General features: G+C 42.4%; 1 protein-coding gene across 3 annotated transcripts in view; it reads left to right on the forward strand.

Annotated features, from left to right (window-relative positions):
- NOX4 (NADPH oxidase 4) overlaps positions 1–23307 on the forward strand; it is a 284105-nt gene that overhangs the window by 76949 nt on the left and 183849 nt on the right. For all 3 annotated transcript variants that reach the window (XM_069759250.1, XM_069759251.1, XM_069759252.1), the window contains one exon: positions 214–241. In XM_069759250.1, coding sequence (XP_069615351.1) covers positions 214–241 — 28 coding nt within the window. The remainder of the gene's footprint in view (positions 1–213; positions 242–23307) is intronic.

Here is a 23307-nt window from a genome sequence, read left to right on the forward strand (position 1 = left end):
TTTTTTTTTTCCTGGAGATGACAGGAGATGGAGGACCCTGGAGCTGCAGAAGTGAAGATTCATGGAGGATAATATGTCATTTGTCACTATTTTGCCTTTCTGTGTTTTGTGTCTTAATAATTAAAGTTAAGCAGTTTATGGAGTCTCGAGTCCTAACACAAAGCAATTTCAGGCAGGTGCAAATATTATCTTACCTTTTTTTTTTCATTTCAGGATCCGAGGAAAATTATTTTCACGTCGGGTGAGTGTCGCTAATTTAAAAGGGAAATTACATGTTGGCAGTGGAGGAATAGACTGTTGTAGTTTGTTTTGCGCAGGGCTGGGATGTAATAGGGGCCATAGGGCTACATGGGGAAATGTGAATTCCGACCCATGTCATTTTGTCTTGCTGGCTGCTGGTACAGAATTACACTGCAATCATTCAGCTACCTGCGTGGATCAATTGAATGTGATGTACTGCAATTTTGTTCAACAGACGTAGCAGAGCTGAATTTGCCAATCTGTTATTTTCTAGTGGCTGCTTTTCTTATTGTTTTCTTTTGGATCATCATCACATCAAACCATACGATACGATACTCTGTTGGGAGTTGTGTATGCTATAGGTGTATTCTCTGTGGCCATCTAATGCTTGTGGTATGAAATGCAGCCTGTTAAATGTTTTTCACATCAGGATAAATGTATTGTTATTCTCATTATTACAGTGCCTTGTGAAAGTATTCGGCTCCCTGGAACTTTTCAACCTTTTCCCACATATCATGCTTCAAACATAAAGACACCAAATGTAATCCGTTGGTGAAGAATGAACAACAAGTGGAACACAATTGTGAAGTTGAATGAAATTTATTGGTTATTTAAAATTTTTGTTGAAATTCAAAAACTGAAAAGTGGGGCGTGCAATACTATTCGGCCCCTGTAACTTAATACTTTGCTGCACCACCTTTTGCTGCGATTACAGCTGCAAGTCGCTTGGGGTCTGTCTCTATCAGTTTTGTACATCGAGAGACTGAAATTCTCGCCCATTCTTCCTTGGCAAACAGCTCGAGCTCAGTGAGGTTTGATGAAGATCATTTGTGAACAGCAGTTTTCAGCTCTTTCCACAGATTCTCGGTTGGATTGAGGTCTGGACTCTGACTTGGCCATTCTAACACCTGGATACGTTTATTTGTGAACCATTCCATTGTAGATTTTGCTTTATGTTTGGGGTCATTATCTTGTTGGAAGACAAATCTCGGTCCCAATCTCAGGTCTTTTGCAGACTCCAGCAGGTTTTTTTCAAGAATGGTCCTGTATTTCGCTCCATCCATCTTCCCATCAATTTTAACCATCTTCCCTGTCCCTGCTGAAGAAAAGTAGGCCCAAACCATGATGAGAAATGGCTTTCTTCTTGCCACTCTTCCATAAAGGCCAGATTTGTGCAGTGTACGACTGATTGTTGTCCTATGGACAGACTGTCTCACCTCAGCTGTAGATCTCTGCAGTTCATCCAGAGTGTTCCTCGGCCTCTTGGCTGCATCTCTGATCAGTCTTCTCCTTGTTTGAGATGAAAGTTTAGAGGGTCGGCCGGATCTTGGTAGATTTGCAGTGGTATGACACTCCTTCCATTTCAATATGATCCCTTGCACAGTGCTCCTTGGGATGTTTAAAGTTTTGGAAATCATTTTGTATCCAAATCCAGCTTTAAACTTCTCCACAACAGTATCACGGACCTGCCTGTTGTGTTCCTTGGTCTTAATGATGCTCTGTGTGCTTCAAGCAGAACCCTGAGACTATCACAGAGCAGGTGCATTTATACGGAGACTCAATTACACACAGGTGGATTATATTTATCATCATTAGGCATTTAGGACAACATTGGATCATTCAGAGATCCACAATGAACTTCTGGAGTGAGTTTGCTGCATTGAAAGTAAAGGGGCCGAATAATATTGCACGCCCCACTTTTCAGTTTTTGAATTTTCACAAAACTTTAAAATAACCAATAAATTTCGTTCAACTTCACAATTATGTTCCACTTGTTGTTGATTCTTCACCAAAAATTTACATTTGGTATCTTTATGTTTGAAGCATGATATGTGGGAAAAGGTTGAAATGTTCCTGGGGGCCGAATACTTTCACAAGGCACTGTAACTGGTTAAACATTGGAACCCTTAATCCAGGAGACGGGAATGTTTTTTTCTGCCAGTTGGTTATTTATACTCTCATTGGGGTACTGTACAAAATTATCAACTTGCAAATTACCCTGCTGTATTTGGTCAAACAATTGACTCACTGCTAATGTGACGGTTGGATCTGATTCTCTTTGATGCAACGTGTGATGTTAGGTGGTAGTAATGCTACTACTCACAACAACTGAATTTTTTCAGATTTGCATTAGTACATCACATAGGAAACACTGAGGCATTTATACATCATGTAGGAGACCTTGAGGCATCTATACATTACATAGGAGATGCTGGGACATCTATAAATCACATAGGAGATGCTGGGGTATGTATACTGTATATCACTGAAGCTGCTGTAGTATCTATATATCCCAGGAGACGCTTGAGAATATAAATCACTTGATACGCTGGGACATCTATACATCCCTGGGGAGGCGGGAGCACATATATCACTGGAGATGCTGGGTGCATGTATGCATCACTCGAAATGCTGGGGGCATATATAGATCACTTGAGACATGGGATCATGCAACAGGTGAAATGAGTATTGAACACGTCACCAATTTTCTAAGTAAATATATTTCTAAAAGTGCTATTAACAAAAAATTATCCCCAAATGTCGGTAACAACCCACCCACTCCACACAGGCAAAGAAATCAAACCATAGATGTCTATAAATTCTGTGTAATAATGAGAAATGACACATGGAAAAGCCATTGATCACGTTTAGTGAAATTCATCTAAAAGTTGGTACAAAAGCCTTTGTTGGTGATGACAGCTTTAAGACTTCTCCTGTATGGAGAAACTAGTTGCAGGCATTGCTCAGGTATGGTTTTGACCCATTTTTCTACACAAACACTGGTCATAACTTGAATCTTCAGTGGGCTCCTTCTATAAACACTGAGCTTCGGTTCCTTCTATACATTTTCTATTATATTCAGGTGCGGTGATTGGCTTGCCAAATCTATCAGCTTTATTTTATCCTCTGAAACCAATTGAGTATTTCCTTGGCTGTGGGTTTGGGATCATTGTTTTGCTGAAATGTCTACTCGTTTTTGATCTTCTTCATCCTAAAGATGGCAGCAGTTTTTTATGAAGAGTGTCTCTTTACATTTGTCCATTCATCCTTCCTTCAAATACATGAAAATTGCCAGTGCATGAAGCTGGAAAACAGCCCCACACCATGATATTCCCACCTGCACACTTCACTGCTGGTATGATGTTTTGGGAGTGATACACAGTGCCTTTTGGTCTCCAAAATGTTGTGTATTATGGCATCCAAAGGGTTAAATCTTGGCCTTATTTGACCAGTCTATATTCTCCCAGTATTTCACACGCTTGTCTAAATGTTGTTGAGACTCGCTCGCAATTTCATCCTTTTTTTTCTGCTCGATTTCTAAAACATAATATGGACAAAAGAAAATTCATAATGTTTCTCCCATCTCACTCAACCCCCCACACAGCAGACTTATTCATCAAAATCAATGGCTGCTCTCTCTCCCCAAGTCACTCTCAAGCTCGTTGCCTCGGGGTAACCTGTAACTGCTCTTTCCTTCAAACCACATATCCAAGCCCTTTCCACTTCCTTCCAACTCAAAAATATTTTCTGGATTTGTACATTCCTTACTCAAGAATCTGCAGAAACACTAGTCCACGTCCTCATCATCTTCCATCTTGTATCCTGCAACCTCCTGCTCTGTGGTCCCTATCATAAACTCTGCTGCCCAACTGATTAATGTGTCTGTCCACTATTCCCAGGCCTCTCCTCTCTGCCAATGCCTTCACTGGCTTCCAATTACCTAGAGAAGCCAGTTCAAAACCCTAACCATAGCATACAAAACCATCCACAGCCTGTCTCCTTCCAACATCTATGACCTCGTCTCCCGATACTTATCTGCACGCAACCTTCAATCATCACAAGATCTCCTGCTCTGCTCCCCTCTTATCTCCTCTTCCCACAATTGCATACAAGATTTTTACCATGTATCCTTCTTACTCTGGAACTCTCTACCCAAACATATCAGACTCTTGCCTACCGTGGAAACCTTCAAAATGTACCTGAAGACCTACCTCTTCCGACAAGCCTACAACCTGCAGTAACCACTGATCCCCTATACTGCTACATGACCAGCTGTGCCCTCAATTCCTGTATCCTTGCCCATCTCTTATAGACTGTGAGCTCTTACGGGCAAAGTCCTCTTTCTTCCTGTACCAGTTGGTGACTTGTGTTGTTCATGATTATTGTACTTGTTTTATATTATGTACTAGATTGTGGCCCGATTCTAATGCATCGGGTATTCTAGAATATGCATGTCCCCGTAGGATATGGACAATGTTGATTCCAGAATTCGCGGCAGACTGTGCCCGTCGCTGATTGGTTGAGGCAACCTTTATGACATCATCGTCACCATGGCAACCATTATGACATCTACGTCGATACTGTGCCCGTCGCTGAATCAGAAATGTGGGATTTCTACGTCCTTTATGACATCATCGTCGCTGTGCCCGTTGCTGATTGGTCGAGGCCTGGCGGCCTCGACCAATCAGAGATGCGGGATTTCTACGTCGATACTATGCCCATCGCTGATTGGTCGAGGCCTGGCGGCCACGACCAATCAGAGACGCAGGATTTCCAGGACAGACAGATAGACAGACGGAAAAACCCTTATACAATTATATATATATAGACTAGATTGTGGCCCGATTCTAACGCATCGGGTATTCTAGAATATGCATGTCCCCGTAGTATATGGACAATGATGATTCCAGAATTCGCGGCAGACTGTGCCCGTCGCTGATTGGTCGAGGCAACCTTTATGACATCATCGTCGCCATGGCAACCATTATGACATCTACGTCGATACTGTGCCCGTCGCTGATTGGTCGAGGCGAATTCGCGGCAGACTGTGCCCGTTGCTGATTGGTCGAGGCAACCTTTATGACATCATCGTCACCAAGCTGCGCCCGTCGCTGATTGGTCGAGGCCAGGCGGCCTCGACCAATCAGAGACGCGGGATTTCCAGGACAGACAGACAGAAAAACCTTTAGACAATTATATATATATAATACCCCTTTTCACATGTAAAGCGCAATGGAATAAATGGTGCTGTAATAATAATCAATAATAAGCTTTTTGTTCAGCAATGGAGTCTTGCGTGGTGAGCGTGCATGCAAGCCGTGGAGGTTGAGTGCATTACTTAGGCCAGCGTCACACTCGGCGCAAGACAATACGGTCCGTATATTACGGCCGTAATACGCAGAAAAGTCCCCAAAATAGTGATCCGTAGCTCCTCCGTAGGCAGGGTGTGTCAGCGTATTTTGCGCATGGCATCCTCCGTATGTAATCCGTATGGCATCCGTACTGCGTGTTTTTCTCGCAGGCTTGCAAAACCAACATACGGATATACAAGGGATCCATGTGTAAAAAACATAAAAACATATATACTGTCTATATATATATATATATATATGTCAGTAGACACATATATGTATATATATTAATATTTCATACAGCGCAAGATACCTAATAGGAATATACTCACCCTCGGCCGCGCCCTCCTTCTTTCCGGCAGCCTTCCTTCCTAAGAATCAGCGCTTGAAGGACCTTCGGTGACGTCGCGGCTTGTTATTGGTCGCGTGAGCGGTCACATGGGCGGTCGCGCGTCCAATCACAAGCCGCAACGTCATCTCAGGTTTTACACGCGCTGATTCTAAGGAAGGAAGGCTGCCGGTTAGTACCAGGGCGCGTCAGAGGGTGAGTATAGCAATATTTTTTATTTTAATTCTTTATTTTACACTTAAATATGGATTCCGATACCGATTTCCGATATTGCAAACATATCGGAAATCGGTATCGGAATTCCGATACCAGATTCAGAAGATCGCCGACCTCATGGCCGACCCCACACAGGGGTCGGGTCGGGTTTCATGAAACCCGACTTTGCCAAAAATCGGCGACTTCTGAAAATGGCCAACCCGTTTCGCTCAACCCTACACATAACATAATTTATGGACATCTATGGTTTGATTTCTTTGCTTGTGCAGATTGGATGAGTTGTTACCGTCATCTAGGGAGAATTTAATGTCTAGAGCACCTGACTCTGCCCACAAATTACGCGCTGACTCTGCCCACAAATGAACGCTTTGTGCGCATCCTCGCAATGTAAAGAGCAATTCAAGAGCCAGACGCCAGCAAAACGTGGCCACTGGCCAGAGCACTACGTTACCCGGGAATTAGCCCAGTGGGTGCAGGAAAGGGCATTGTGGACCTCAAACGGCCTGCGGGCTGAAGGATCCCACTCTTGCCTTAACCCGTTACTGACATCCGCCTTACATGTATGGCGCAAGTTGGATAAGGGTGTATGTAGCGGGCTCACGGGGTCTGCAAAATACCCAGCAGATATTGGCGGTGTGTTACAACCAGGACCTGCCTCTAACAATCACAGATGGAACGAAATTCAAATTACACCCCTTTTCGCTCATTAAATATAAAGATAATAAAAGATACACATATTTGGTATCGCCATGTACAGAAAAGTCCAATCCATCAAAATATAAAAATAATCAATGCTGTCGGTAAACACCATAAATTGAAAAAATTCAAGAACACCAAAATTACCGTAAGTTTTCTTGATCGCTTTAATAGCACAAAAAATGCTGTAACGAGCCACCAAAATGTAATTTCTATCTCTAAATATTAGCAATAAAAACATCTCACCCAGCAAGAATTACGGTAAGCCCTCACACAGCGACATTGACCGAAAATTGAAAACGTTACGGGTCTTGGGAACTGGCAACACAACCCCTCAATTTTTTTTTTTTTAAACTTCTGATTTTGTTTTCACCACTAAAATACTATAATAATAAACTGGATATGTTTGGTATCACCATAATCATACTGATGAGCAGAATCCTAGTGCCAGGTCATTTATACCTCACAGTGTACACAGTAAAAAAAAAAAAATTCAGAATTGAGTTTTTTCACAATTTCACCGCACGTGGACAATTTTTCCCATTTTCCAATACACGATGTGGTAAAATTAATGATGTCTTTCAAATGTACAACTTATCGGGCAAAAAACAAGCCCTCACATGTCTAGGTGGACAGAAAAGTAAAAAAAAAAGTAATGGCTCTGGGAAAAAGGGGAGTAAAAAAACGAAAATGCAAAAACAGAAACTGGCTACAATGGGAAGGGGTTATTGTAATTCACAGAAAGGTATGGGTGGACACGTCAGTATGTGCTCTATCAAACTATGAGAAATGCAAATCACTATGTCTGTGAACGATGTGCGTGTTGTCAGTATCCTCTTGTGCTGGCGACAGGAACAGGTGGTCATGTTATGCGATTTTCATACTTCCGGTCATATTCCGACTAGTCTTGTCCGGCCTCACTCAATTCACTTGTATTGAATGAGGCCGGACATGTCTAGTCGGCATGTGACCACATGTATGGAAATGACATACTTGTCATGACTCGCCTGCACGCTGTCATGTCTGCAGTCAGTGACTGCTTACTTAAGCCACAAGCCTTGACAATGCCTTCAAGGAAATTAACTTTTTTCCCCTCGTCAGGCAAGGCCTTTCAGTCACAGGGGTGACACCAGCACAGTTTCAGTCGCCACTCTGTGTGTAGAGACAGCGGCTCTAACCGCGCCCTGGGCATTGACTGACAGCCGCCTCATCATTAGGGCCAGCTGTCAGTGAGTCCCGGGGCACAGTTACAGCCACCACTCACTCCACACTGAGTGTTGACTGCAGCCACACAGCGCCATCCCTGTGATTGAAAGACAGAGCCTGCTGAGTCGAATAAAGTTCATTTCCTCCCAGGACTCTCAGTGGAGCGGCCACACGGTGTCAGAATGCTATTAACCTGCACATTATCCCCATATCTTCAGGATAAAATTACGCATCCCCTTTAAATTCTCCTTCCTGCATACGATTGAGGTGACTCGGTTAACTCTGTCCCTGTCTATATGGCAAAGCAAAAAAAAAAAAATAGCTGCACTAAACGGGAAATAGAAATAAACCTTCTGAAAGTACAGCAGGGTGTATATAATCTATGGAAATTGGATGTATGGGTGTTAATTGACTGATAAATGTCTAAGAATATTACAGTCTCCATGAAAAGATGGACTACAGCCCCTCTCGTCCAGAGACCAGGGTGTGATAGGAGAGCTGCATACAGAGACTTATCTGTCTGTATATTGTATTGCATTACTATACTGCCTCCAGCGGAACTGTAGAGCTGTCATTAACTCATCTGCCTTTTAATAATAATGAGATGACTCATTCTGTCTCAGTCTACACAGCAAAGCTAAAAAAAAAAGTTGTATTTAAAAGAAAAAAAGGATATGTCTGCCTATTGTGTCTGCTACATTTCTCAGTATAACAACTAGAATATTCAGATTTTTTTTTATTATTATAGAAGAGTGATGCCCCGTCTGTGGCTGAGTGATCCCCCATCTTTCATGACATGTACCATACAGCAGCTATTGAAGCTGGCTTAGCTTTGATTCATGATTGCATTTCAGAGTTGCATATTGGGGGTGGGGAAGGTCAGTTTCAGCATCCGTGAGAGACCCCCAATCCCCGCAACCGGTTCACGAGTCCTAATAGATTGCCATGGCAGCAGGGGACCTACTGAAGACCATTAATTGCTGCCCCTGGCAATTTCAACCTCTACTTAGGCTTTATAGGAGACTGTTATTTTCACTGTATAATGCAATACCGACTATCACAGGTTTCAGTCCCCCACAAGGACAAATAAAGAGGCCAAAAATTATTTGAAAAGCTTAAAAAGGTAAAAAATTTAAAAAAAACTAAGACTTCAAATTATCCCTTCTCCCAAAACGAACAGACAATTATATTTGTATTGCCGCATTCATTTAAGTCCCAGAGCCCCATGAATCCCCCAATACAGATTGTGCATTATCGTACTGAAATTTAGACTGGACAAAGATGCCAGCCATTATTAATACTGTTTTGACCTTTCTGAGAATTTACTTAATTTCCTACTTTGGCTACGTAGGAGGTATTGATATAAATTAGGATAATTGGTTTTATAAGTTTAATGTCTGCCAGAGCATATTGCATTACTTCTATACATAGAATGATTATTGTATAGATACCAAAAATATTCCTGACCAACATCCTCTAGATGACAGCAATGTTCTTTAACCTTGAGAATATCAGAACATGGCAGGATTTCAAAGTTTCTAACGTCAAGTGAGCCAAAGATTGTCAGTCTCTGGATATGACCTTTTCCTTTGCTCATTGTGGAAGCAAAGTGACAACTATAATACTGCCAACTACATACAGTATTGTAACTACTGTAATACTGGCCCTATGTACACTATAGTAGCTACTATAATACTGCTCTCCATGTACAAGAATATAACTACTATAAAACTACTCTCCATTTACAGGAATATAACTACTATAATACTGCCCCTATGTACAAGAATATAACTACTATAATACTGCTCCTATGTACAATAATATAACTACTATAATACTGCCCCTATGTACAAGAATATACCTACTATAATACTGCTCTATGTACAAGAATATAACTACTATAATACTGCCCCTATTGTTGTGAATTCTGTGGCCAAGCTCCCTCCTGTGGTCGTGAGTGGTACTGCGGCTGGTTCTGTCTATGAGCTTCCTTTGGTGGATGAGAGTGGTACTGCGGCTTCTGAGTTTCCTTCCTCAGGTGATGAGGTTAGGTCGTTAGGTGCTGCTCTATTTAACTCCACCTGGTGCTTTGATCCTGGCCTCCAGTCAATGTTCTAGTATTGGTCTTGCTTCCTCCTGGATCGTTCCTGTGGCCTCTCTTTCCTGCATAAGCTAAGTTCTGCTTGTGTTATTTTTGCTTGCTATATTTTCTGTCCAGCTTGCTATATTGTTTTTTTCTTGCTTGCTGGAAGCTCTGAGACGCAGAGGGAGCACCTCCGTACCGTTAGTCGGTGCGGAGGGTCTTTTTGCCCCTCTGCGTGGTTGTTTGTAGGTTTTTGTGTTGACCGCAAAGCTATCTTTCCTATCCTCGGTCTATTCAGTAAGTCGGGCCTCACTTTGCTAAATCTATTTCATCTCTGTGTTTGTATTTCATCTTTACTCACAGTCATTATATGTGGGGAGCTGCCTTTTCCTTTGGGGAATTTCTCTGAGGCAAGGTAGGCTTATTTTTCTATCTTCAGGGCTAGTTAGTTTCTCAGGCTGTGCCGAGTTGCGTAGGGAGCGTTAGGCGCAATCCACGGCTACCTCTAGTGTGGTGTGTTAGGATTAGGGATTGCGGTCAGCAGAGTTTCCACGTCTCAGAGCTTGTCCTATGTTTTTGGTAAATGTCAGGTCACCTTGTGTGCTCTGAACTTCAAGGTCCATTGCGGTTCTGAATTACCTGTTCATAACAGTACTGGAGGCCCAAAGTACTAATGCTTCTCAATAGAGGGAAAAGAGAAGTTCTGAGACCATTTTTTTTTCTTTTCACTGTGTTCTGTCTTTCTTTTCCCCTTTCCATCAGGGTGGTTCAGAACACAGGTGTGGACATGGATATTCAGGGTCTGTCCGCTTTGATGGATAATCTCACTATAAGAGTACAGAACATTCAAGATTTAGTGGTTCAGAATCCTATGTTAGAACCTAAAATTCCTATTCCTGAGTTATTTTCTGGAGATAGAGCTAAATTTTTGAATTTTAAAAATTATTGTAAACTGTTTCTGGCTTTGAAACCCCGCTCCTCTGGTGACCCAGTTCAACACGTTAAAATCATTATTTCGTTATTACGTGGCGACCCTCAAGACTGGGCATTTTCCCTTGCGCCAGGAGATCCTGCATTATGTAATGTTGATGCGTTTTTTCTGGCGCTCGGATTGCTGTACGACGAACCTAATTCAGTGGATCAGGCAGAGAAAAATTTGCTGGCTCTGTGTCAGGGTCAGGATGAGATAGAAATTTATTGTCAGAAGTTTAGAAAGTGGTCCGTGCTCACTCAGTGGAATGAAGGTGCGCTGGCAGCTATTTTCAGAAAGGGTCTCTCTGAAGCCCTTAAGGATGTCATGGTGGGATTTCCTATGCCTGCTGGTCTGAATGAGTCTATGTCTTTGGCCATTCAGTTCGGTCGACGCTTGCGCGAGCGTAAATCTGTGCACCATTTGGCGGTATTATCTGAGCATAAACCTGAGCCTATGCAGTGCGATAGGACTTTGACCAGAGCTGAAAGGCAAGAACACAGACGTCAGAATGGGCTGTGTTTCTACTGTGGTGATTCCACTCATGCTATCTCCGATTGTCCTAAGCGCACTAAGCGGTTCGCTAGGTCTGCCACCATTGGTACGGTACAGTCGAAATTTCTTTTGTCCGTTACTTTGATCTGCTCTTTGTCTTCCTATTCTGTCATGGCATTTGTGGATTCAGGCGCTGCCCTGAATTTGATGGACTTGGAGTTTGCTAGGCGCTGTGGGTTTGTCTTGGAGCCCTTGCAGTGTCCTATTCCATTGAGAGGAATTGATGCTACGCCTTTGGCCAAGAATAAGCCTCAGTATTGGACCCAGCTGACCATGTGCATGGCTCCTGCGCACCAGGAGGATATTCGCTTTCTAGTGTTGCATAATCTGCATGATGTGGTCGTGTTGGGGTTGCCATGGCTACAAGTCCATAACCCAGTATTAGATTGGAAATCAATGTCTGTGTCCAGCTGGAGTTGTCAGGGGGTACATGGTGATGTTCCATTTCTGTCTATCTCATCATCCACCCCTTCTGAGGTCCCAGAGTTCTTGTCTGATTACCGGGATGTATTCGATGAGCCCAAGTCCAATGCCCTACCTCCGCATAGGGATTGTGATTGTGCTATCGATTTGATTCCTGGTAGTAAGTTTCCTAAGGGTCGACTGTTTAATTTATCTGTACCTGAGCACGCCGCTATGCGGAGTTACGTGAAGGAGTCTTTGGAGAAGGGTCATATTCGCCCGTCATCGTCGCCATTGGGAGCGGGTTTCTTTTTTGTGGCCAAGAAGGATGGTTCGCTGAGACCTTGTACTGATTACCGCCTTCTAAATAAAATTACGGTCAAATTTCAGTACCCCTTGCCGCTGCTGTCTGATTTGTTTGCTCGGATTAAGGGGGCTAGTTGGTTCACCAAGATAGATCTTCGTGGTGCGTATAATCTTGTGCGTATCAAACGGGGCGATGAATGGAAAACAGCATTTAATACGCCCGAGGGCCATTTTGAGTACCTGGTTATGCCATTCGGACTTTCTAATGCTCCATCGGTGTTTCAGTCCTTTATGCATGACATCTTCCGAGAGTACCTGGATAAATTCCTGATCGTATACTTGGATGATATTTTGGTCTTCTCGGATGATTGGGAGTCTCATGTGAAGCAGGTCAGAATGGTGTTCCAGGTCCTGCGTGCTAATTCTTTGTTTGTGAAGGGGTCAAAGTGTCTCTTTGGTGTTCAGAAGATTTCAGTTTTGAGGTTCATTTTTTCTCCTTCTACTATCGAGATGGACCCTGTTAAAGTTCAGGCCATTTATGATTGGACTCAGCCAACATCTCTGAAGAGTCTGCAGAAGTTCCTGGGCTTTGCTAATTTTTATCGTCGCTTCATCGCTAATTTTTCTAGCATTGCTAAACCGTTGACTGATTTGACCAAGAAGGGTGCTGATGTGGTCAATTGGTCTTCTGCTGCTGTGGAAGCTTTTCAGGAGTTGAAGCATCGTTTTTCTTCTGCCCCTGTGTTGTGCCAACCAGATGTTTCGCTTCCGTTCCAGGTCGAGGTTGATGCTTCCGAAATTGGAGCAGGGGCTGTTTTGTCGCAGAGAAGTTCTGATTGCTCGGTGATGAAACCATGCGCCTTCTTTTCCAGGAAATTTTCGCCTGCTGAGCGAAATTATGATGTTGGCAATCGAGAGTTGCTAGCCATGAAGTGGGCATTCGAGGAGTGGCGTCATTGGCTTGAAGGAGCTAAGCATCGCGTGGGGGTCTTGACTGATCACAAGAACTTGACTTATCTCGAGTCTGCCAAACGGTTGAATCCTAGACAGGCTCGTTGGTCGCTGTTTTTCTCCCGTTTTGACTTTGTGGTTTCGTACCTTCCGGGCTCTAAAAATGTGAAGGCGGATGCCCTGTCTAGGAGTTTTGTGCCCGATTCTCCGGGTTTGTCTGAGCCGGCGGGTATTCTTAAAGAGTGGGTAATTTTGTCTGCCATCTCCCCTGATTTGCGGCGGGTGCTGCAAAAATTTCAGGCTAATAGACCTGACCGTTGCCCAGCGGAGAAACTGTTTGTCCCTGATAGGTGGACGAATAAAGTTATCTCTGAGGTTCATTGTTCGGTGTTGGCTGGTCATCCTGGAATCTTTGGTACCAGAGATTTGGTGGCCAGATCCTTTTGGTGGCCGTCTCTGTCGCGGGATGTGCGTTCTTTTGTGCAGTCCTGTGGGATTTGTGCTCGGGCTAAGCCCTGCTGTTCTCGTGCCAGTGGGTTGCTTTTGCCCTTGCCGGTCCCGAAGAGGCCTTGGACACATATCTCTATGGATTTTATTTCGGATCTCCCCGTCTCAAAGGATGTTGGTCATTTGGGTGGTTTGTGATCGCTTCTCTAAGATGGTCCATTTGGTGCCCTTGTCTAAATTGCCTTCCTCCTCTGATTTGGTGCCATTGTTTTTTCAGCATGTGGTTCGTTTACATGGCATTCCAGAGAACATCGTTTCTGACAGAGGTTCCCAGTTTTTTTCGAGGTTTTGGCGAGCCTTTTGTGCTAGGATGGGCATTGATTTGTCTTTTTCCTCGGCTTTCCATCCTCAGACAAATGGCCAGACTGAACGAACCAATCAGACCTTGGAAACATATCTGAGATGTATTGTTTCTGCTGATCAGGATGATTGGGTGTCCTTTTTGCCTTTGGCTGAGTTCGCCCTTAATAATCGGGCCAGCTCGGCTACTTTGGTTTCGCAGTTTTTCTGCAATTCTGGGTTCCACCCTCGCTTCTCTTCAGGGCAGGTTGAGTCTTCGGACTGTCTTGGTGTGGATACTATGGTAGATAGGTTGCAGCAGATTTGGACTCACGTAGTGGACAATTTGACTTTGTCCCAGGAGAAGGCTCAACGTTTCGCTAACTGCAGGCGCTGTGTGGGTCCCCGACTTCGTGTTGGGGATTTGGTTTGGTTGTCATCTCGTTATATTCCTATGAAGGTTTCCTCTCCTAAATTTAAGCCTCGTTTCATTGGTCCATATAGGATTTCTGAGGTTCTTAATCCTGTGTCTTTTCGTTTGACTCTTCCGGCTTCGTTTTCCATCCATAACGTGTTCCATAGGTCATTGTTGCGGAGATACGTGGCACCTGTGGTTCCATCTATTGATCCTCCTGCTCCGGTTTTGGTTGAAGGGGAATTGGAGTATATTGTGGAGAAGATTTTGGATTCTCGTGTTTCGAGACGGAAACTCCAGTATCTGGTTAAGTGGAAAGGTTATGCTCAGGAAGATAATTTCTGGGTCTTTGCCTCTGATGTCCATGCTGCCGATCTGGTTCGTGCCTTTCATGTGGCTCATCCTGGTCGGCCTGGGGGCTCTGGTGAGGGTTCGGTGACCCCTCCTCAAGGGGGGGGTACTGTTGTGAATTCTGTGGCCAAGCTCCCTCCTGTGGTCGTGAGTGGTACTGCGGCTGGTTCTGTCTATGAGCTTCCTTTGGTGGATGAGAGTGGTACTGCGGCTTCTGAGTTTCCTTCCTCAGGTGATGAGGTTAGGTCGTTAGGTGCTGCTCTATTTAACTCCACCTGGTGCTTTGATCCTGGCCTCCAGTCAATGTTCTAGTATTGGTCTTGCTTCCTCCTGGATCGTTCCTGTGGCCTCTCTTTCCTGCATAAGCTAAGTTCTGCTTGTGTTATTTTTGCTTGCTATATTTTCTGTCCAGCTTGCTATATTGTTTTTTTCTTGCTTGCTGGAAGCTCTGAGACGCAGAGGGAGCACCTCCGTACCGTTAGTCGGTGCGGAGGGTCTTTTTGCCCCTCTGCGTGGTTGTTTGTAGGTTTTTGTGTTGACCGCAAAGCTATCTTTCCTATCCTCGGTCTATTCAGTAAGTCGGGCCTCACTTTGCTAAATCTATTTCATCTCTGTGTTTGTATTTCATGTTTACTCACAGTCATTATATGTGGGGGGCTGCCTTTTCCTTTGGGGAATTTCTCTGAGGCAAGGTAGGCTTATTTTTCTATCTTCAGGGCTAGTTAGTTTCTCAGGCTGTGCCGAGTTGCGTAGGGAGCGTTAGGCGCAATCCACGGCTACCTCTAGTGTGGTGTGTTAGGATTAGGGATTGCGGTCAGCAGAGTTTCCACGTCTCAGAGCTTGTCCTATGTTTTTGGTAAATGTCAGGTCACCTTGTGTGCTCTGAACTTCAAGGTCCATTGTGGTTCTGAATTACCTGTTCATAACACCCTATGTGCAAGAATATAACTACTATAATACTGCCCCCTATGTACAAGAATATACCTACTATAATACTGCTCTATGTACAAGAATATAACTACTATAATACTGCCCCTATGTACAAGAATATAACTACTATAATACTGCCCCTATGTACAAGAATATAACTACTATAATACTGCCCCCTATGTACAACAATATAACGACTATAATACTGCCACAACGTACAGGAATATAACTACTATAATACTGATCCCTATGTACAAGAATATAACTGCTATAATACAGCCCCTATGTACAAGAATATAACTACTATAATTCTGCCCCCTATGTACAAGAATATAACTACTATAATACTGCCCCCTATGTACAAGAATATAACTGCTATAATACAGCCCCCATGTACAAGAATATAACTACTATAATACTGCCCCCTATGTACAAGAATATAACTACTATAATACTGCCCCCTATGTACAAGAATATAACTACTATAATACTGCCCCCTATGTACAAGGATATAGCTACTATAATACTGCCCCCTATGTACAAAAATATAACTACTATAATACTGTCCCTATGTACAAGAATATAACTACTATTATACTGCCCCCTATGTACAAGAATATAACTACTATAATACTGCCCCCTATGTACAAGAATATAACTACTATAATACTGCCCCTATGTACAAGAATATAACTACTATAATACTGCTCCCTATGTACAAGAATATAGCTACTATAATACTGCCCCCTATGTACAAAAATATAACTACTATAATACTGCCCCTATGTACAAGAATATAACTACTATAATACTGCCCCCTATGTACAAGAATATAACTACTATAATACTGCCCCCTATGTACAAGAATATTGCTACTATAATACTGCCCCCTATGTACAAAAATATAACTACTATAATACTGCCCCTATGTACAAGAATATAACTACTATAATACTGCCCCCTATGTACAAGAATATAACTACTATAATACTGCTCCTATGTACAAGAATATAACTACTATAATACTGCCCCTATGTACAAGAATATAACTACTATAATACTGCCCTATGTACAAGAATATAACTACTATAATACTGCTCCTATGTACAATAATATAACTAATATAATCCTGACCCCTATGTACAAGAATATAACTACTATAATACTGCCCCTGTGTACAAGAATATAGCTACTATAATACTGCTCCTATGTACAAGAATGTGACTACTATAATACTGCCCCCTATGTACAAGAATATAGCTACTATAATACTGCCCCCTATGTACAAGAATATAACTGCTATAATACTGCCCCCTATGTACAAGAATATAACTACTATAATACTGCCCCCTATGTACAAGAATATAACTACTATAATACTGCCCCTATGTACAAGAATATAACTACTATAATACTGCCCCCTATGTACAAGAATATAACTACTATAATACTGCCCCCTATGTACAAGAATATAACTGCTATAATACTTCCCCCTATGTACAAGAATATAACTACTATATTACTGGCCCCTATGTACAAGAATATAACTGCTATAATACTGCCCCTATGTACAAGAATATAACTACTATAATACTGCTCCTATGTACAAGAATATAACTACTATAATACTGCCCCCTACGTACAAGAATATAACTACTATAATACTGCTCCTATGTACAAGAATATAACTACTTTAATACTGCTCCTATGTATAAGAATATAACTAGTATAATACTGTTGCTATGCACAAGAATATAACTACTATAATACTGCTCCTATGTACAGGAATATAACTATTATAATACTGCCCCTATGTACAAGAATATAACTACTATTATACTGCCCCTATGTACAAGAATATAACTACTATAATACTGCCCCCTATGTACAAGAATATAACTACTATTATACTGCCCCTATGTACAAGAATATAACTACTATAATACTGCCCCCTATGTACAAGAATATAACTACTATAATACTGCCCCCTATGTACAAGAATATAACTGCTATAATACTGCCCCTATGTACAAGAATATAACTACTATAATACTGCCCCCTATGTACAAGAATATAACTACTATAATACTGCCCCCTATGTACAAGAATATAACTACTATCATACTGCTCCTATGTACAAGAATATAACTACTATAATACTGCCCCCTATGTACAAGAATATAACTGCTATAATACTGCCCCTATGTACAAGAATATTACTACTATAATACTGCCCCCTATGTACAAGAATATAACTACTATAATACTGCCCCCTATGTACAAGTATATAACTGCTATAATACTGCCCCCTATGTACAAGAATATAACTACTATAATACTGCTCCTATGTATAAGAATATAACTACTATAATACTGTTGCTATGCACAAGAATATAACTACTATAATACTGCTCCTATGTACAGGAATATAACTATTATAATACTGCCCCTATGTACAAGAATATAACTACTATAATACTGCTCCTATGTACAAGAATATAACTACTATAATACTGCCCCCTATGTACAAGAATATAACTACTATAATACTGCCCTCTATGTACAAGAATATAACTGCTATAATACTGCCCCCTATGTACAAGAATATAACTACTTTAATACTGCTCCTATGTATAAGAATATAACTACTATAATACTGTTGCTATGCACAAGAATATAACTACTATAATACTGCTCCTATGTACAGGAATATAACTATTATAATACTGCCCCTATGTACAAGAATATAACTACTATAATACTGCCCATATGTACAAGAATATAACTACTATAATACTGCTCCTGTGTACAAGAATATAACTACTATAATATTGCCCCGATGTACAAGGATATAACTACTATAATACTGCTCCCTATATACAAGGATATAACTACTATAATACTGCTCCCTATATACAAGAATATAACTACTATAATTCTGCCCCGATGTACAAGGATATAACTACTATAATACTGCCCCTATATACAAGAATATAACCACTATAATACTGCCCCCTATGTACAAGAATATAACTACTATAATACTGCCAATATGTACAAGAATATAACTACTATAATACTGCTCCTATGTACAAGAATATAACTACTATAATACTGCCTCGATGTACAAGGATATAACTACTATAATACTGCTCCCTATATACAAGAATATAACTACTATAATACTGCCCCTATGTACAAGAATATAACTACTATAATACTGCCCCGATGTACAAGGATATAACTACTATAATACTGCCCCTATATACAAGAATATAACCACTATAATACTGCCTCATATTGACAGTACTAGAAGTGTGTATGTGAGCGCGGCAGTTATGTAGCTTATAGCTCCTGGGAATTCTCTGACATTCCTCTGACCCCCATGTGTAATGAGTGTCACTACATTCGCTGTTCACACTACATGCTCTGCACTTGCTCCATCTCGTGTGCCGGTCATTGCCATTATTAAGTTTTTCACATTCCGGTACCTGACTTCAATTTTTCACTCATTAGAATTTGTGGAAACTAGATGTTTGGGTGTAATTTTCTTATATTTGTTAGATGATTCTGTGGAAAATAGAGAATTATACGAGAGATTAAATCAAGCTGTGCATGATGTCAGCGGCTGCTGCAGGGGACGGGTCAGACGGCTTCTTATTACCTGCTTATTAGTGGTTTATTTGACCATTGGATCCTATTCGGCAGAAGATTAGCGTTCAGCCATCTGCTGACACTGGGAAGACAGGCCCTAATGTGGGACCCCAGTCTAATATTATATCATCTTAGTTGGACTGTGGTTGTGTTGATAGTAATTACGGACGTAGCAGAGCTGAATGTGTCACACAACACATCCTTTGGTGATATCATACTGAATTATTTATGGTCAGCAGATTATTTTTTAGAGCTACCACAATGTAAAAACGTAGCTCAGTGCATGAAAAATGACAACAAATGTTTTGTTGAACTTTGAAATAAAATGGCAAAATACAAAAGATTCCAACAGAAGACATGCTCTGATGGGAAAACGTTATTGCTATAGGGAAATGGGGCTAAGCAGCTTGCAGTCACCGCCGGCACCACTGCTCCTGTAAGTAGTTGGACACGCTGTCCTCCTTCCCCATTGAATAAAAAAGTATATTGTTGTAATGTGAACTGTGATGTATAATGTGAATTGTGATGTAAATTAAAAATGTGAATGTTGATAGCATGTGTAGATTGACAATAAGGATAGTGGGTTAATGTTTTGGATTAGCCCAGAATGGGAGGGTACAATTTACTGTTAGAATGTCAGATAGAGCCTGTAGTGCATAGAGAAAGGACCTAAGGCTACTTTCACACTAGTGTTTTTTGCAATACATCGCAATGCGTCATTTATGGGAAAAAAACGCATCCTGCAAAGTTGTTTGCAGGATGCGTTTTTGCCCCATAGATTAACATTAGCGACGCATTGCCACACGTCGCAACCGTCGTGCGATGGTTGCGCCGTGTTGTGGCGGACCGTCGGGAGCAAAAAACGCTACATGTAACGTTTTTTGCTGCCGACGGACCACTTTTTCCGACCACGCATGCACGGCCGGAACTCCTCCCCCACCTCCCCACACCTCACAATGGGGCAGCGAATGCGATGAAAATCTGCATCCGCTGCACCCGTTGTGCGGCACAAACAACGCTAGCGTCGGTAACCTCGTCCCGACGCACTGCGACGGGCCGAGCCCGACGCTAGTGTGAAAGTAGCCTTAGATCCATTGTGAGCAGTGCCGCATTCTGGGGTGACCCTAAAGAGAGAGGAAACCGAAGGAAGGAGATAGTGTGATCCGGAGCAGAGGTGACTAAGAGACAGTGATCTATGGGAGACGGGTCCTGGAAGACAATGCCTAGTCAAAAGGTTCAGAGTTTATAACTCTTGAAGGTAACGGCCCTAGAAAGGACTGGGTATGTTAGACAGATTGTCCCGGGCAGGAGTCCCAGAGATTCAGCACTAGAGGAGGAGAGAAGGTTTTTCCACCAACATAGAAGAGGATTCTTTACTGTTAGGGCAGTGAGAATCTGGAATTGCTTGCCTGAGGAGGTGGTGATGGCGAACTCAGTCGAGGGGTTCAAGAGAGGCCTGGATGTCTTCCTGGAGCAGAACAATATTGTATCATACAATTATTAGGTTCTGTAGAAGGACGTAGATCTGGGTATTTATTATGATGGAATATAGGCTGAACTGGATGGACAAATGTCTTTTTTCGGCCTTACTAACTATGATAAGCACTGACCATACTGGCACCCTGAGTTGAAAGGAGATGCGGAACCGCGGGTCTAGTAATGGACTTTTGCTAAGCAGGAGTGCAGTGTCAAGCTGGGTTGTGGTGAAGTAGTGAGAACCAGTAAAACAGAGAACAAGTAGAAAATGAAATGGTGAATATAGAGAAAAGAAGGAAAGGAACTGTGGAAAATGCTTCAAGTTGTAAAGGAAACGTTCATAAGATCGTGTACCCGCTATCTCCTGTATATATTCCCTATCAAGTTACCATTCAGTAAAAGGATTATTTTTCAATGGTGGTCTTCCTCACTGAACTGTGAAACTCCTGGTCCTGGCAAACCAGCAACATTTGTTATATGCAGCCTCCACTGGTATAGGCCCCTCGTAGCACAAGTCCATAGACCCAGACAAGACCCCCACTTTCATGTGACGTGTAGGGGGTATGAATACCTCGCCCACAGCTACCGTCCGGCGCCATGTTACGTTCCCATTCAGGATCCTGCATGGCTTTTCATATACCTAATGGAAAGAGAGAAAGAGTGAAAGAGAGAGAAAAGGAAAAAAGAGAAAAAGGAAAAAAAGAGAAAAAGGAAAAAGGAAAAAAGAGAAATACAAAGAAAGGAAAAAAAAGAAAAAGGAAGAAAGGAAAAAAAGAAAAAAAAGATGGAAAGGGAAAATGAGAACAAGATAAAGAAAGAGGAAGATGGGGAGAATACGATAAAAAAAGAAATAGGAAGAAAGGGAGAACGAGAGAGGAAGATAGTACATGATAGGTATAAAACAGATGACAGACTGATATTCACTGATTCACTGATATTCTATACTATATAGACAGAGCTACTAGGACGCTCATCTTAATCTTTGATTTTCTGGTTTCTCGTCTAGTCCCATTGCCCTCTGTGTATAACATCCAGCCCTTCTCCCCCGGTGTATAACCTCTAGCCCCACCATGCTGTCTGCTTTCACTAATGTGACAAAACACGCACAGCTTACAAATACAAGCGCAGTCCTAAAATAGGGGCAACCAGGGTATCAAGTCCCTTCATGACATTTCTCCCTCCTAAATCTTCCCCATCACCTTTGAGTGATATTATTGAGAAGAGAAAGAGCCGCAGCAACTCAGTTATGAAGTTGAGACGCCGTAATGTTACAGAGTGGAGTCACCAAACACTGAGGAACAGGGGGCAGAAAAATCACCTCCACTCTGCTGACTCCATAAATGCAGAGTCCAGACCTCTTTTGGTATTAACATCAGCACAAACACTGCGCCCCCCCCGTACATCACCAAGCACAATACCGAACGTCGGATGGAGTGGGGTAAAGCCACCACCACTGGACTCCGAAGGAGAAATGTTCTGTGCAGTGAGGGATCACACTTCTCCGTCAGATGCGGATAGAGGAGTCCAGGTTTGGTGGTTTCAGGAGAAGGATAACCCCTGACTGCATTGTGCCCGCTGTACAGATGGTGGAGGAGGATAATACTATGGGCCGTTACCAGGGGCGACCTCGACCTCTTAGTTCCAGTGGAGGGAACTCTTAATTCTTCAGCACAAAACATTGTGGACAATTGCAGTTTACGTCTTTGTGAGAACAGTTTGGGGGAGACCCTTTTCTGTTCCCCTTAATTGTGCCCAGTGTGATAAAGACGTGATTGGGTGGAGTTTGGAAGAATAGCTTGGACATCTTTGTGATCCCGGCCTCTCCCCAAAATCAGTGTCTGACCTCACAAATGCTCTTCTAGGTGAAGAGATAAAAATTCTCTCAGATGCCTCTAAAATCTTGTAGAAATCCTCTCCAGATCTGTCTGTCTCCATATTAATGTCTACAGATGTAGAACGAGAGGCCAGAAAAGCTCCTGGAGGAGGATGTGGAGGGTGCCCATACTTACATGCATCTCCATATAGGAGCATATTTATCTACCTTAGGCTAGGTTCACATTGCGTTAGGGCAGTCCGTTTAGCGCATAGCGCTATGAACTGAGCTAACGCAATGTCTCAAAAGGGATCGCGTTTGCCGATCCCGCTAGCGCAGATACCCGATCTGCGCTAGCGAGGAACGGACCTCGGACGCTGCAAGCAGCGTCCGCGGTCCGTCCGAAACTAACGGGACATCACTAGCGCGTGCCGAAAGTGGCATGCGCTAGCGATGCGCTAGAGATCCGTTAGCACATTGCCGTCAATGGGTGCGCTAACGGATCCGTTGCATGGCGTTAATTGTGACAATTTCGCCATGTAACGGAGTCCGCTAGCATTAGCCCATTAACGCAATGTGAACCTAACCTTAATGTGATGGAATTCTGGCTTAATTTTGTGCACAAAAAGGCTTTTAATGGCTTGAACATTTCTGGTACAATGTACGCCAAATAATAGGTGGTATGAACTTGTAACATGGCTTGGGATAGTAGCTGTAGGTCAAGTTAGTGTCTCTTACACACCCCGACATGTTGAATGAAGGTGGGGGACCCAGGT

Source organism: Ranitomeya imitator, chromosome 3 (assembly GCF_032444005.1).
Source record: "Ranitomeya imitator isolate aRanImi1 chromosome 3, aRanImi1.pri, whole genome shotgun sequence".
NCBI lineage: Eukaryota > Metazoa > Chordata > Amphibia > Anura > Dendrobatidae > Ranitomeya > Ranitomeya imitator.